This window comes from Peromyscus californicus, unplaced genomic scaffold (assembly GCF_007827085.1).
Source record: "Peromyscus californicus insignis strain IS unplaced genomic scaffold, ASM782708v3 Scaffold_4__1_contigs__length_199733344, whole genome shotgun sequence".
Classification (NCBI taxonomy): domain Eukaryota; kingdom Metazoa; phylum Chordata; class Mammalia; order Rodentia; family Cricetidae; genus Peromyscus; species Peromyscus californicus.
In genome coordinates, this window is record NW_026294562.1 from 34,105,004 (window position 1) to 34,119,798 (window position 14,795).

The 14,795-nt window shown below is 43.7% G+C and overlaps 1 protein-coding gene across 2 annotated transcripts in view; it reads left to right on the forward strand.

The window, feature by feature from the left end:
• Glis3 (GLIS family zinc finger 3) overlaps positions 1 to 14,795 on the forward strand; it is a 444,325-nt gene that overhangs the window by 406,365 nt on the left and 23,165 nt on the right. For both annotated transcript variants that reach the window (XM_052763408.1, XM_052763409.1), the window contains one exon: positions 13,448 to 13,623. In XM_052763408.1, the coding sequence (XP_052619368.1) occupies positions 13,448 to 13,623 (176 nt within the window). The remainder of the gene's footprint in view (positions 1 to 13,447; positions 13,624 to 14,795) is intronic.

Consider the following 14,795-nt stretch of genomic DNA (forward strand, 5'->3'; position numbering starts at 1 on the left):
TCTCTCAGGTCAGCGGCTGACACCTCTGTGGGACCCCTTGGTTCTTAAGGATCTGTTACATCTGTATAACATCTATATACATCTGTATCTGTCAACTAGAGCTGAGTTCGATATTGGAGGGCAGAGGCCTTGTTTCCTCATAACCTTCAGAATATTTTGCTCTGAGTTACGTGATGGCACATGTTGAGGGAGCTTTAACAAGGGATAAAGAGCATTGAGGAGAATGTCTGGGAAACCGGAAGGCATTGCCCGCCCACTGTTCCAGTGGAGGGTTCCCATAGTTTTCTCTTTGATTTTTGTTTTATTTGTTTTTGTCAGAGGACAGTGGTCTTGATTCTCAATGCTTCTGCCATTGTGTATACCTCTTGCAAACTTTGATGTCATACCTAGATGCCAGTCTACTACACATATAGGCCCACACCAAGAGGTATGGTACTTTTTTAGCCATGGTACCATGGTCTCTTATTTGCATATGTAACGTCAAAATACCTCAAAACTAGGCCTGTTGCTTCCCCAGTCTTGCTCCTGAGCAAACAGGGCTCTTGGCATCTTCTTCTACACAGTTTTTTCTTAGCCTCACATGCGTTAGACATAATCTTCCCTCTCTCTTCTTAATCTCCTAGTATATGTTCAGTTACCGTAAAAATGTAACAAGATGTTAAAGCTTATCAGGATCTATCCTAGCCCTGGGGCTTCTTGGTTCGTCGAGTCTTTTATTGGGCTGGTATTTATGAAGCATGAGATAGGCTGGACCCTGAGGACACCATGGGACATATGATAAATTAGAGCAGTGCCTTCTCTGAGCATGAAGTCTCATGGGGCAGCCAAGCCAGGAGGCCACAGTAACTTAGCAGACGAGGTAAGGGTGATGCAGGGCCTTTGAAGGCACAGAGCAAGAGCATCTGTTCTCAGAATGAGGGAGGAAGTATTGGAAGAAGCAATGGCCCCCTGAAAGCTGCTAGTGTGTAGGCAGTAAGGGTGTATGCCAGTGTCAAGAGGGAAGATGGCAGGCACGGGCAGGGCTGAGCATGTAACTGAGAGTAACCCCATGTTAGCCACAGTAAGGAGTTTCACCTTCCTCTTGAGAACAAGCATTTGTATATCTGGCCAACAGGAAACCATGGTGACCATAGCATTCAATCTAAATGTGCCTGATGTTCACCCACATCAGAATATCTTCCAGAAGAAGTGACAGGGGATGGGAAAGTGTTTCACTTGGTCCTCAGTCAGACAAAGGCTGTCCTCTGTAACTCTTAGACTAATAAGCCAACACTGTGGGGTTGATGTTATTTTATTTCCTAGTATAATTTGAAAAGATCATTTTGTTCTTTGCCATTCCAGCTTTCATCCTTCACAGTTATGGCTTATCAGGTCTTTGAAGAGTCCCTGAGTATCAAAAAAAATTTTTGAAAATCTTCTCTCTGTTAGGGAGAGAGCAACAAAGGTCTAGGAATCAGAGGCACGAGTTGGCCTCACTTGTCTGTTGTATTAGAGGAGAGTTGACTTCTGCTAAGGGTTCTCCTCAGGACACTATGCATCCTCACAGAGCTGCAGTTGACTCAAGGCACATCACTGAGTGACCCCCTGACATGGACGTCCGATACTTTGTCATGTGCACTGAGACATTCCTAACCCAGAGGGTACCAAATCAACACAGACAATAAGTGAAGTTCATCCGTCTTGATTCCCAGGATCATGTGACGTGAAGTGAGCACCATAGCAGCAGGCTCTCACCCTGGATGATGAAGATGCTGGCATCAGAGAGTTGTATGAAAAGTCCAGACGTGGTCCTTGCCTAGCATCCCCCGAGGATGTAGGTCCCTTTCTAGAAAGATGGCTTCCATGAACATTTGAGATCAAGAGGGGAAGAGTCCCAAATCCCCTCCCTCTCCCAGTATGCACATATGCGTGCTTCTACATACACACACACACACACACACACACACACACACACACACACACACACACACACACACACTTTGAGAATTACTGAATGTTGCAAAAGATGATTGGATGGATTAAGCAAAACCCACTGCTCAACTAATCTCCCCTGAGCTACCTTTCATTTAAATGTCCATCAAACTCTCAGGGTCTAGTGTGTTTGTTGGTAATGTAATCAGGAGTCAATTCTATCACTGTCTCTAACTTATCATTAAAGACCTGAAAACCCTAGTACTCAGCTTTGGTCTTTCCCTAGCCCTTTTACATCTAATTAAGCCGTGGAGCTGTCAATGGTTTCCAAGCTTAGTCAGAACCATTCTTCCACTCCATGTTGACCCCCCTGCCTGGCCTGGCCTCTCAAGTATGGCATCCTACCTGTTTTCTCTGTGTCTGATTTTGCCTGTCCACAGCAGTCCTCCCCCATCTCATCAGCCTTTGCTCTGCATCCCAAGACTGGCTCTTCAAAATGTAAACAAATCATTTGTTCCTTTCTACACCCTCCTCCATCCTACCAAGAGTACCAAACTCGTGTTGTGATGGTCCTCTGTGGTCCGGGCCAGCCAAGTTCCCCTTCCATTGCTATCCATTTTAATAGGCCAAAGACTGAAAGCCTTCTTGTTGTTCCTAGGAAGGACCAACATAACCTTGCCTCAAGCCTTTGCCTTTGCAGATCCTGAGACACTAGGTCATTATGATGAGGCGAGCTTTTCTTTCCAGTGTCTACTCAAATGGTGCTGTTCTAAAGAGACATTTCTTTGGAGAGCCTTTGTTTGTTTGGTTGAGATGGAGTCTCATGTAGCCCTGGCTGGTCTGGAAGTTGATAGATAGAGCAGGCCTCAGACTCACAGTGATTCTCCTGCCTCTGCTCACTGTGTGCTGGGGTCACAGGTATGAGCCTGCATGTTGGCCTGAGAGAAGCTTCCTCCACCCGGATTCACTCTGTTGCTTGACTCTGCTGTCTCCTTTCCCCAGCACATTACCTGAACTTAAGGTATGATTTTATTAGATTAGAGCCAGTCCATTACATGAGGTCTCCCTGAGAGCAGAGACTACACAAAGGTGGCAATTGCCTTAACCACTCCGTGCTTCTGGGGAGATGTGTGGAATTTTATGGAGAGTGTGGGAGTGGGGAGAGGAACCCCGCTGTGATGATGGCTTCACTATTTCTGGACAAGTCAATAATAACCTGAGCACATGGTTGCTGTCCTGCTGTCTTCTCCTTTGTGGCACTTTGGTCCCTGTGGAGGCCTTGCTGTGAGACTCTGTATGCACTTACCAGGGAAACAGCTTCGTTCTGCCCCCAATACCTGTTCACATCAGATTATTGTTCATGTATTTTTTTTAAATTTTGAAATGCACGGTTTCATCATTTTAGCTTAAGTATAACCACACATAAAAAAATCAACTATTAAGATGTCTATAAAAGTTACTTTTTTTTTTTAAAGTGCTAAGGAAGTCACTTGGACCCTAGAAGCAAAGACAGCCGTCTTGATTTTATTTCCACATTCCAAACAGATACCCCTCCTGTTATGGCCAAGATGATGTTTTCTTAGTCTCCGTGGATTTTCTCTCAGGAAAGTGAGTCATGGCTGTAAGAAAGATGGCATGAGGTAAAATAGAATTCCTTTTTTGCCACCTCTACTTGAACACATGAAGCAACAGAAGTATGGTACTGTTGCTAGGCCGTGGTAGTATTCAAACTTGTCAGTGTGCTCTCTCCTCCAGCAAATTATGCAGAGCCCAAATCTCCAAGGGGAGAGAGCTCAGCAGCCTTCCAGCCTGAGTCACATGTTTATATAGTCTGAAGTTCCTGCTCTCTGGTGTAGAACGGGCTGCTCCAGAGAGAGGTTCCACTTTGGGTTCTAGCAGTGTGACCTAGACTCACAGGGTCATTTCTCTTCTTAAATAAGGGCATTCATTGCTCAGAGGGTTCCATCGTTTTGCAACTTTGAAGGGTTGTCTATTTGTTGGTCAGGAGGGAGTCTATCAAGGTGAAGAGACACTATGAGGCAATGTTTTTTAGATGAGTCTTTTGGTGGGGGCTTCTTTTTTTGAGAACTCTCTTTGGTTGTTTCTCTGTGTAGTTGAAAGGAAGAAGAAAAGCCGCCATTTTAGTCAACCTCAGAGTAAATGGTTAGGGACATTCTCTTAGACAATATAGTCTCTTCTGGAATAGATGTTTCCTGCAGAAACAAATATCTAAAGAGATGCTGATTACTTGAGCAAGCAGCTCATCAGCCTGGCCCAGGGATTGACACTAAACAGGGAGTTGAGTCTCCAGAAGCAATGGAATGTTCCACAGAGTGGTTCTTTGGCAGCAGTGACCAGCATTTACTAAGTACTTGTCCTTGCACATTGCTGGGTGATGGACTACAGATGCAGATTGACAATGATGGCCAAGGAGTTACTCTCTTTCCTCCTCAGAAGAACCATGAGCCCTTCTCTGATCGACTCTGGCCTTTGCAAACTCTGCTTTCTCCAATTTACTTCTCTAGTCAGTTACTGAGTCTTACTTTCAAGAGAAGGAACTGAATATTCCTTCACAGTTAACCTGATATTCCAAAGATGGGAAGAAATCACATCCAAACAGCACATGTCATTACTGAACAAATGACCTCTCAGCTAGTTTCTTAAGATTCACAGATTATACTGGCTGTTGTGGTTTCGTATAGCACTGGCTTGCAAATGTATCTAGCCATATATGGCAGAAGTCACATTTAAATTTGATCCTCAAAGTTGAATAGACTTTAAAGAAACTTGTTTACATTTTGAAGCCATGAGGAAAGGTTTAGGATAGTCTGTGTGGGATACACTTGTGCCTCCCTTTCTCATGTTTAGGCAAAAATAACAGTTTTTCTTGTCTAGCATTCTCATTACAGTCTGTTCTGGGTGTTAACTTTTTCATAATGCATTCTGTCAGAAAGCACATTGAGCAGGACTGCCATGCTGGACCAGAGAGAGGCGCTTCCCGCTCTTACTGTAGGACAGTGAGGTGGCCTGCTTGGCCAGTCCCCACGCCCAGCAGCCTGAAAAGGGTGACATCACTGCAGGAATGCTCTTCTGAGAACATTTTTCTAGATCAAGTGTCCAAGACCAGCCTAGACAACATTTTCTTTTGGTTAAGCACTCTTTTGAAAGGAGACTTTGGCCGAATCACATGTTCCTTTTCCTCCCATTCACATCAGATTCTGAAACAGAAAAATGACTTGAGTCACCACCCACCCTGGGGGCCAGATATTTCAGACATTTTGGTTCTTGTTTCTGCAGAGAATTCATTGCTCTTGTGTACATAGATCTTTTCTCCTTCTCATTTTCTTTTCCACAAAGGAAAACAGCAGCACCTCTGCTTGAGAGTTGACCACAAAAAAATACATATTTCTGTAGAATTCTTAGCCTTTGGCATTGATTCTTTTCTTGACTTTGCAGCTTGTTCCCTCAACCCAAATGAAATAGCTCCTGCATATCACTTTGTCGACCCCATTTCCATAAATGCTACTCATTATAATATATGTTTGAATCCCTTTTAAAACCTTGTGATCATTTCACTCACAGTCCTCATTTCATGTTCCCTGGAGGCTTGGGGATCATTTTTAAGTCTTGGCGCTCCTCCGTTTTGATGAATTGTTTACAATAATTATTGACCCAGCTGTTTGTAAGGAGACAGATGTGCTCCTTCTTACCAGGGCACCGATTTGGCTCTTTGAGTGAAGCCCAACTCTTTGGATGGACACACAGCTCTTGGCCAGCATTGGTCCTGCCCAGATGGATGGTTTTGCAATTACCCACACCTCCCAACAGCCGTTTCTTCATTACTGAAAGCTGCCCCCAATTGTCCCAAAAGCTGAATTCAATCTGCAGTTCCCCCAGTAACGTGCTGTGATTCATTTGGGGACAAATCTGGATTGAACTGAGTCCAAGTGTCTCTTTTGTGAGACAGAAGGGAAGTATAAGTAGATACTATAGTCACCCAGATGAGTCAGCCAGGAATTCATGAAGTGATTCATAAATCGTTATAAAGACCACTAAAGTCTACTAAAATGGAGAGCTGTCTGGCTATACAAAGTGTGGTATTATCATTGGGCTGTTTTTTTAAAAGATGTTAAATCACATGTGAAATCCTTAAGACTGTGCTTTTCTTTTTAGATTTTGAAAAGGATTTCTTCTCCCCCCTCGGCAGTGGACCAACGGCAAGCCATTTTTCATTGATTAGTTTTCACAGATGAATTTTAAAACCCCAACAGATGATGCCCTACAATTCCTTGGGGAGGGGGAAACATCCCCGTGAAAATCCATCATAGGCCAGTTTATGTCCATTAGTTCTGCTCCCTGACAGCAAATCAATGATATTTCTGTGTGGGTACAATGAGACTAGCTATTCCCATGTGTTCTCCGTCTCTGATAGGTCTACAGCCCCAGTGGAAGAGAAAGGGAATGGAGGGCATATCCAAAATCATGTACTAACCAATGCTCCATCTCAGTGACCATGCAGATACGTGAGTCTCCCCTTCTCACAGTGTTGAGACCCAGAGCAGGGCCATGACACAGCCCCCACATGGTTGGTTAGAACCATTGTGTATGCAGCCCAAATGAAGGGCCGGAAGAGATGTGGGGCATGGATGTGACTTTCAGCACAATCACCAGTAAATGTTGTTTTCAAAAATATATCTGAAAGCTGATATCAAAATGGTATAGGCTTATAGACAAGGAAAGAAGCCCTAACCCAAAGGAGTTGTCCTTTGGAAAGTCTGGAAAGTCTGGTACCTGACCAGCTTAGGCCTGAAGAGCTCACTGGGACTGAGCAAGTTTCCTCAAACCAAGGAACAACACTTTCATTGTCAGATCTTTTTAAATCAGTGTCTTTATGATACACTTTCTACTAAGTAACAATAACGGTTAAGATTTCAGATGCCCTTAGAAGTCACCTCCTACTCCTCTCTCACCCCATCCCACTGACTGGGTTTGAATCCCAGGAGAGAGGTTGGGCTGGACTTACTGAGAGTGGTGGGTAGAAAAGTAGATCGGCATGGCAGGGAAGTACCTTCACCATGCTTGACCTCTTTTATTTTCATCCAAAAGAGATGATCCAGATCCCCTGCACCTGGAATGTTCCATGATGGCACTAACATATTAAGTCAGTACCAAGAAGTTAGACCCTTACAGACTGCAAAGCTCACTGCTCTAAAGAACTGGAAAATGAACAGATGAGTCAGTGTTAGTTTCCGTATAGGAATTGTCAAGACAGGAAAGGTTTCCTCAATTTTTATTTTTTATTTTTCTTTTTTTTTTCATTCTGAGCCTTCCTTAAGTGTTGTAACACAGCACCAGGACTATAATCTTGGGCAATTTGTAGGCTCTGGGTCACCAAAAACACGTACCCAGGATGCCCTACGTGGACACTCTTTACATCAGCCATCCATTCTCTAAGCATTCACTGGTCACTTGAAAGTTGTCAGACATTCCTAGTTTAAGTTTTTGGATGGCCCGGACTTGTGAATGTGAGGTTCTGCACAGTGCCCCATCATTCCATAGCTACCGTTGACTTGTGAATGTGAGGTTCTGCACAGTGCCCCATCATCCCATAGCTACCGTTGACTTGTGAATGTGAGGTTCTGCACAGTGCCCCATCATCACGTAGCTACCGTTGACTTGTGAATGTGAGGTTCTGCACAGTGCCCCATCATCCCATAGTTACCGTTGACTTGTGAATGTGAGGTTCTGCACAGTGCCCCATCATCCCATAGCTACCGTTGACTTGTGAATGTGAGGTTCTGCACAGTGCCCCATCATCCCATAGCTACCGTTGACTTGTGAATGTGAGGTTCTGCACAGTGCCCCATCATCACGTAGCTACCGTTGACTTGTGAATGTGAGGTTCTGCACAGTGCCCCATCATCCCATAGCTTCCGTTGCTTTTTCTTTGTTACACTCCCATGGTAGCCCAGTACTGTTTTTCACTTAGTCTTAGATGTGCTGCCTTGTTTCCTTTCACTAGCTTCCGGGATACAGAGAAATGTGTCCTCAGTTGCTCTGCCCACTGCTCACAGCAGCTGCACACTCAGCCAGTGACCAGTATATATCTCCTGAATGAAGAGAAAAATTAGAATTATCTCATACTTTACAATTCTGAGGGAAATTGGGCTGTCTTTGTTTTACACTTGCCATGGAAGCTGGGAGAGTTGAATGGTTTATTCAGATTTACTTACCTAGTAAGAGAGAGAGCTAGAGTCCAAGCCTGTGTGCTCTGGCTGCTGACCCATTTGTCTTTCTGCACCCACCTGATCTCCATCCCTACCCATTTTCTGCATGGGAACTTTAACCGTGTCCATTCCACATTCCACCTACTGTCTTATGATAGTCTGGGATTAGGTGCTACATCTTGAGGAAGGGTGACCTCCTTGTGCAGGCCTGCCCACTGCCACATGGGGAGCCCAGCAGTAGTGAGAGTAGGGCAAGGGAGCAGGCAAGGGAGGCCCTGAGAGGAAGAAGCATGGCCAAGTGATCAGCTGTGTACTGAAGTGTGCGTAAATGAGGATTTGCGGGAACCTTTCAAGTCCTCCTCCTGCAAGAGGCTCATTTATGAGGCTTTAAAACCCCTCCCTTGCCTTCTTTTCTTGGCAAACCATTGCTCATCAGAAGGTCATACCAGCTCCCCACCAAGTAAGTGGAAATGGTTGACTCAGTTCTGGTTTGCTTTTGTGTGCTCTGTTTCTGGTAAGCAGGGATTTTCCCTTAGTCTGTTATGTGCCTGCTTGTATAGTAGTTGTCTCTTTTGAGGTCCTGTGAAAGGCCTAACTTAGTACATATAGATTAACAGAGAGGCTGTGACTTTTTTTTTTTTTTTTTAGTTAAAATACTGTGTGATATAAGAAACATGGCCCACAGAATCAACTAAACAGGGCTCATAGGAGCTCACAGAGACAAAAGTGACGATCACAGCCCCTGGATGAGTCTAAGCTAGGTCCTCTGCATATACATTAGGGTTGCTAGCCTGGTGTTGTTGTGGGACTCATAACTCTTGTGGGAATGGAGAGTATCTTTTGACTTTTTTGCCTGGTCTTGGAACCCTTTTCCTCCTAGTAGGTTGCAGTGCCCAGCCTTAATATGAGGCCTTGTGCCTAGTCTTCCTGTAACTTACTATGTCATGTTTGTTTGGTTGATATCCTGGGAGGCCTGCTCCTTTTTGAAGGGAAATAGAGGAGCAGTGAGTCTTGAGGGGCAGGGGTTTGGGGGTATGGGGGGTAGGAGGAGTGTAGGGAGCAGGATCTGTGATTGGGATGTAATATATGAGAGTAGAATGAAAAAAAATACTATTTGGTGTTTTTAGGCAGAAATAAAACTGATTCTAAAAATTCATGGATTAAAATAACAAAGTGTTATTTAATTGATTCTTGTAAATTTGTATAAATTGATTCTGTGCTTGGAAAACATTCCTATTTATAAATAGATTTCTTGTGCTGGAATTTTAAGTTACTGATTCTTACTTGCTTCCTTATTTCTGGTAGTTGTCTGAAAATATGATCACATAATCACTTCTTTCGTTTTCTTTTGCTTTTTTTTTTGTTTTTTGAGACAGGGTTTCTCTGTATAGCATTGAATGTTCTGGAACTTGCTCTGTAGACCAAACTGGCCTCGAACTCACAGAGATCCACCTGTCTCTGCCTGTCAAGTGCTGATATTAAAGGTATGTGCCACCACCGCCCAGCTGCGATCACTTCTTATATATAATTTCTCTGTAGATGCAACAGTTAAAATTTTTGTACTGACTCCTTTTAAATCAAAGGCTACTTTGTGAAGGTTTGTTTCTTGGAAGAAATTTGTACTTAAACTTTTAATGGTATTTCATGTCAGATGAAATGTTTTCTTCAGATTTTTAACCCTGTGCTGTGTTGTCTCACCTGTGTGAAGAACACAGAAGGCACAGAATTATCAATGGGCAGATGTTGATTAAGTGGAAGGCATAGTATTTTACACTTCTAGGTCATGAAATAATGCTAAATTCTTGGTATGTACCCACCACATTTTCCCCTTTATTTATCCTTATCAGTATTAAATAATATGTGGTAGCCAAGAAAGTATGCCCAGGAACTTCTCTGAATAGGTAATAATTTGGAATGAGAACATCATTATATAAAATCATACACATATAGACTCCATACCTAGTATAATATAATCTACTTATGGATGACAAAATATTTTAATAAATTATACTCTTGTATTTTTGTCTCCCCCATTTCCTACTTAGTAGTCATAATTTAACCTTTGACCCTGTCATTGCAAATGAGAAAAGCATTAGATTTTTACTTGGAAGAACTTTGGACTCTCTTCATAATCTTTGTATACCATTTCTACTCCTTACTAACCCAATTTATGTGATTCAGATGTATCGGGTTGTTTGGGGGGTAGGTTATGTCCTCAGATTATACCAGGGTCCCCAGATAGTCCCAACTTGACTGTCCACTCATTCCTTTGCTCCTTCAGCTCTAGATTGAAGGAAGGTAGATGCACCAGAAGGAAAGACCAGAGGACCTTCTAGACTGAAGGGAGGTAGATGCACCAGAAGGAAAGACCAGAGGAGCGTCTAGACTGAAGGGAGGTAGACGCACCAGAAGGAAAGACCAGAGGAGCGTCTAGACTGAAGGGAGGTAGACGCACCAGAGGGAAAGACCAGAGGACCATCTAGACTGAGGGGAGGTAGATGCACCAGAAGGAAAGACCAGAGGACCATCTAGCTTGTTGTGCCTTTTGTTCTCAAACAAAGAAGTAAGACAAGAGAGTGGTCTTAATTATTTTGTTTTCCAAAAAAAGTTGAAATGTCAGTGTGATTATGAGATAATGATATAGGTCACATCTTGCTATTCAAATCCCTCCCCCCTGTCACCTCAAGGACCATAAGAACAGTGGCTTCCAAGACCAGTGTGAACTCCATCTATCCCCAAAGTCTGTGACTCCATAATTGCTCATTCCTCTCCTGCAAGCCCAGAGTAACTTTGGAGACACAGTAAGGACATGTTCCCCAGAAAATGGCCTCCATATGGGGAATCCTGGCTTATGTGTTTTACTAGATGGTCTCAGGCCAGTGCCAGGATTTGTTTGCTGTGTTTTCTCTCAGGGACACTTAACATAGATTTTTTTTCCCCCGGGTAATCCCAATTAAGAGGACGTGCTTAGAAAAGTGCACATTTACCAGCACAGGGCATGTAGCTGCTGTTCTCCTTCCTTAGAATAAAACCCTAAGTGACCAGTTCATAGGCATCCTGTCATGTCTGGTTTGCTTAGATGCTCTGACCTCTTTGCTTTAAGTCCCTGTCTTCCTCTTGGCTCCTATGCAGCCTTCTTAGATAGTCTCATTACCCCTCACAAGTGAAATGCAAAGTGAACATGGCATTTTGTCCCATACTCTCTTACTCCCTCAACATAAATGTTGAAGCTCTGCCTTATGAGTACTCTGCTTCAGAGTCTTTTGGAGTACTTTGTAAATTTGTCTAATGCACCTTCCCTTTTTCTCAGGTATGCTCAGGCTTGTGGAGTCATTTGTTCCTATAAAACAAGTAATGTCATAGGCAATGACCTGTATTTGCTAGTGCAAAATAAAGCTTTTCTTCCTGCAGAGTGTAAACAGGCACCAATTAAATGTTTTCATGTTGGTGAACTTTGGAGAGAAGAGGTCAAATACTTCATTGCTAGTATTTATTTTTGTTTGTTTGTTTTTTGTTTTCTCGAGACAGGGTTTCTCTGTGTACTTTTGGTGCCTGTCCTAGATCTCGCTCTGTAGACCAGGCTGTCTTCAAACTGACAGAGGTCTGCCTAGCTCTGCCTCCTGAGTGCTGGGATTAAAGGCGTGTGCCACTGCCACCTGCTAGCATATTTTTACCCAAAATTATTTTGCTGCTTATTCTCATGGCGTTGAAAGACCCTCAGCTTCTTTCTCTTCCATGAATATCACAGTCCCCGCTGAACCAACAAAGCATCCTGTTGATTTCTCTGTGGACATTCCCAACTGAAAGGCTGTTCTCAGAAGTCTCACCATTTTTCACTGTTAAGACAGTAGAGGTCACCTGGTGGTGGTGGTGGTGCACGCCCTTAACCAGCACTCCAGAGGCAGAGGCAGGTGGATCTCTGTGAGTTTGAAGCCACATGTGAAATCTCCAAAGCTACAGAGTCAGGCCTGCTTAGTACACTCGTAGATGAAATTCAGAATGAAGGGGAATATTGAGTTCTTTGAAAAGGGAGTAAGAGGGGCTAGAGACGGCTAAGTACATTCCCTGATTAAACACTGAGGACCTAGCTCCCATGGACAAAAATGCCAGAAGTGGCAGTGCACACCCATAATACCAATGCTGGGGAGGAAGAGAGGAGGGCACATCTGTGATGCTTTCTAGGTGTATAGTCTAGCCAAATCAGTCAACCACAGGTTCGAAGATCTCATCCCAAAAATTAAGTTGGAGAATGAGAAAATAAACGTGTTTTGACCCGTATGTACCTGCACACATGTCCACATGCATCCACATGATGTCCACACACAGAACAGGAATAATGGGCTGTGGAGTTGGCTCAGTGAGTACAGTGTTTGTCATACAAGCTTGGGAATTCCAGTACAGCCAGGACACTGTTACACAGAGAAACCCTGTCTCGAAAAACAAAACAAACCACCACAAAAAAAAAAAGATAGTAAAGGTCATTCTAAATCTTGTGACTCAGAACCTCACAATGAGAAGATAAATATACCGTTGTCTGAGGTTAATTGGTGAGCTCTCCTTGTTTAAATATCATTATATCTTCTTTCAGAAACCAGTACTCTTGGAATGGGGCTGAGGGTATAGCCCAATGGGAGTGCTTGCCTAGCATGTGCAAGGCATTGGGTTCAACAAAACCGAAAAACCCAACAATCTTGTGATTGTTACACGTTATGACAAAGAATGCTCTACACTGCATTCCCTCTACCCCATCAGGAATGTTCTTTGCCCAGCACAGAACCCAAGCCGACCTCTCAGGTTCTGGGTTTCAAGGTACATTTGACCTTTGAGGTTTAAGTTAATTTGCTTTTGGCAAGAGAGAACGCATTGTTTAAGGAGACTCCAGTTAGAGAGGGTCATAATAAGGACCCGGAACACTTCTTGGACCTCAGATATGCCTTACAAAACAAAATGTTTATGAGCTAAGTGTAAATGACTCAGAAACATACGAATCGAATTTCCCCTAAAATGTGAACGGATTTTAAAATTAGCAGGAAAGGGCCTGGCAATAGAAGGGCTCTGAATTTCACAAAACCCAGAGGATTTGAAATGCAGTTTAAGAAGTTTGACAAACCCAAACTGTGACTAAGGTTTTCTTTGCTGGTGTCTTTTCTTCCCTTGTGTCTCAGAGAAGAACCCAGTGGTTGGAAGGAAAAGAGAAGGGTTAGGAAGGGTTTTTGAAAGAGCGAATTTTCACACAATGTACGGCCAGAATGGGAACTTCGAAGGCTCTGGGGAGTTGGTCATGCTGCCTTTTGGAATTGTTTTCCCAGGTTTGCACCTCCGACCCCATCTCCTCACCACATCAGCCCGGGAAGAGTTCCAGCTCCTCAGTCACTGCTGCAGAGGACACAGTCTGCCCACACCCAGCAGCCACCAGGCTCTCTCCTGAAGTCCTACCAGCCAGAAACAAACTCTGCTTTTCAGTCAAATGGTATCCACGTCCATGGTAAGCAGGGCCTGGCAGCCCTTTGAGTTTTGAAAGGCAGTGTTTTGCTGTGGCCTTTAATGAAGTGTCCTAGTGACGAGTTGTGGGTATCAGATGTTCTGTTTTACACCAGACAGGCTTTTAGAATCTGCTCCACCCCCCCCCCACACACACACACACATACTTATTAGCACACTGATTAGGCATGGAGTCCTATAGTACTTTCCTCAGATGACTGGCTTATGACACCCATTGTTGTCAGCCCAAGGCAATCATTTCTGTTCCTGATGTTGTAACACCTCCAGGACAGACTCCAGCCATAGCACCCTGCTCCTGAATTATCAGGAGACTGTGTGAAAGGAAGCCCCAAGCACCCTGCCGTCCATGTCCATCATCTCCGTCCCATAAACCAGGTCAACACCTGCTTCACCATCATTTCCCCTGGCTCTGAACTGACTGTGTCTCACCTGTATTTCTTTGGTAGAACTTCCATTCTCTCCGTCTTGTAGCTTATCTGAATAAAACATATCTTCTTTATTAGTATATAAACTGGTTTCTGAGACCAGCATTATCTGACCCACCATCATATCTCTTCGGGAACTCAACACATGTCTTCATGTATAGTAAGGACTGTACATGTTCATGTAGGACGGAAAGAACATGAGGAAATGAGAAATCACAGCTGTTTTTAGTCTGTGCTGGTGTTGCGTTCAATAAGGATCACACTTGGAGGACTGAGTCTGCTTCAGTTTCTTTTCTTTATTTAAACTCATCTAGTCAGTTCAAGCACATACGCTAGTGGACTTCACAGAGAACTGAAATGCCAAACCAGACAGACTCCAACTGCCAAATCCTTTTCCTTCTTGTTGCCAGAAATGATACTGTCCATAGAGGCACCTTCTGATGACTCCACAAATGAGTCTTTGCCTTTGTCCTCTCACTGATAACATATATTTATATGGGTTATCAGTAGGAATTATTGGATGGTGTCCCAAGCCCATGTTTACTCTTGAGTGTGAATATAGTCCCTAAATAGTAGACTCCAGCAGTATGGTGGTGCTAAACTTGACCAAGAGCCTCAAAGCAGAGCCCTGAGCAGCAGAGAGGAGACAAGAAAATGACAGTGGTCATCTGTAGCAAGGGGGGACACTGGAAAGCCAGCGTCACTGACTCTGAGTCAAAGCTCCATCCAT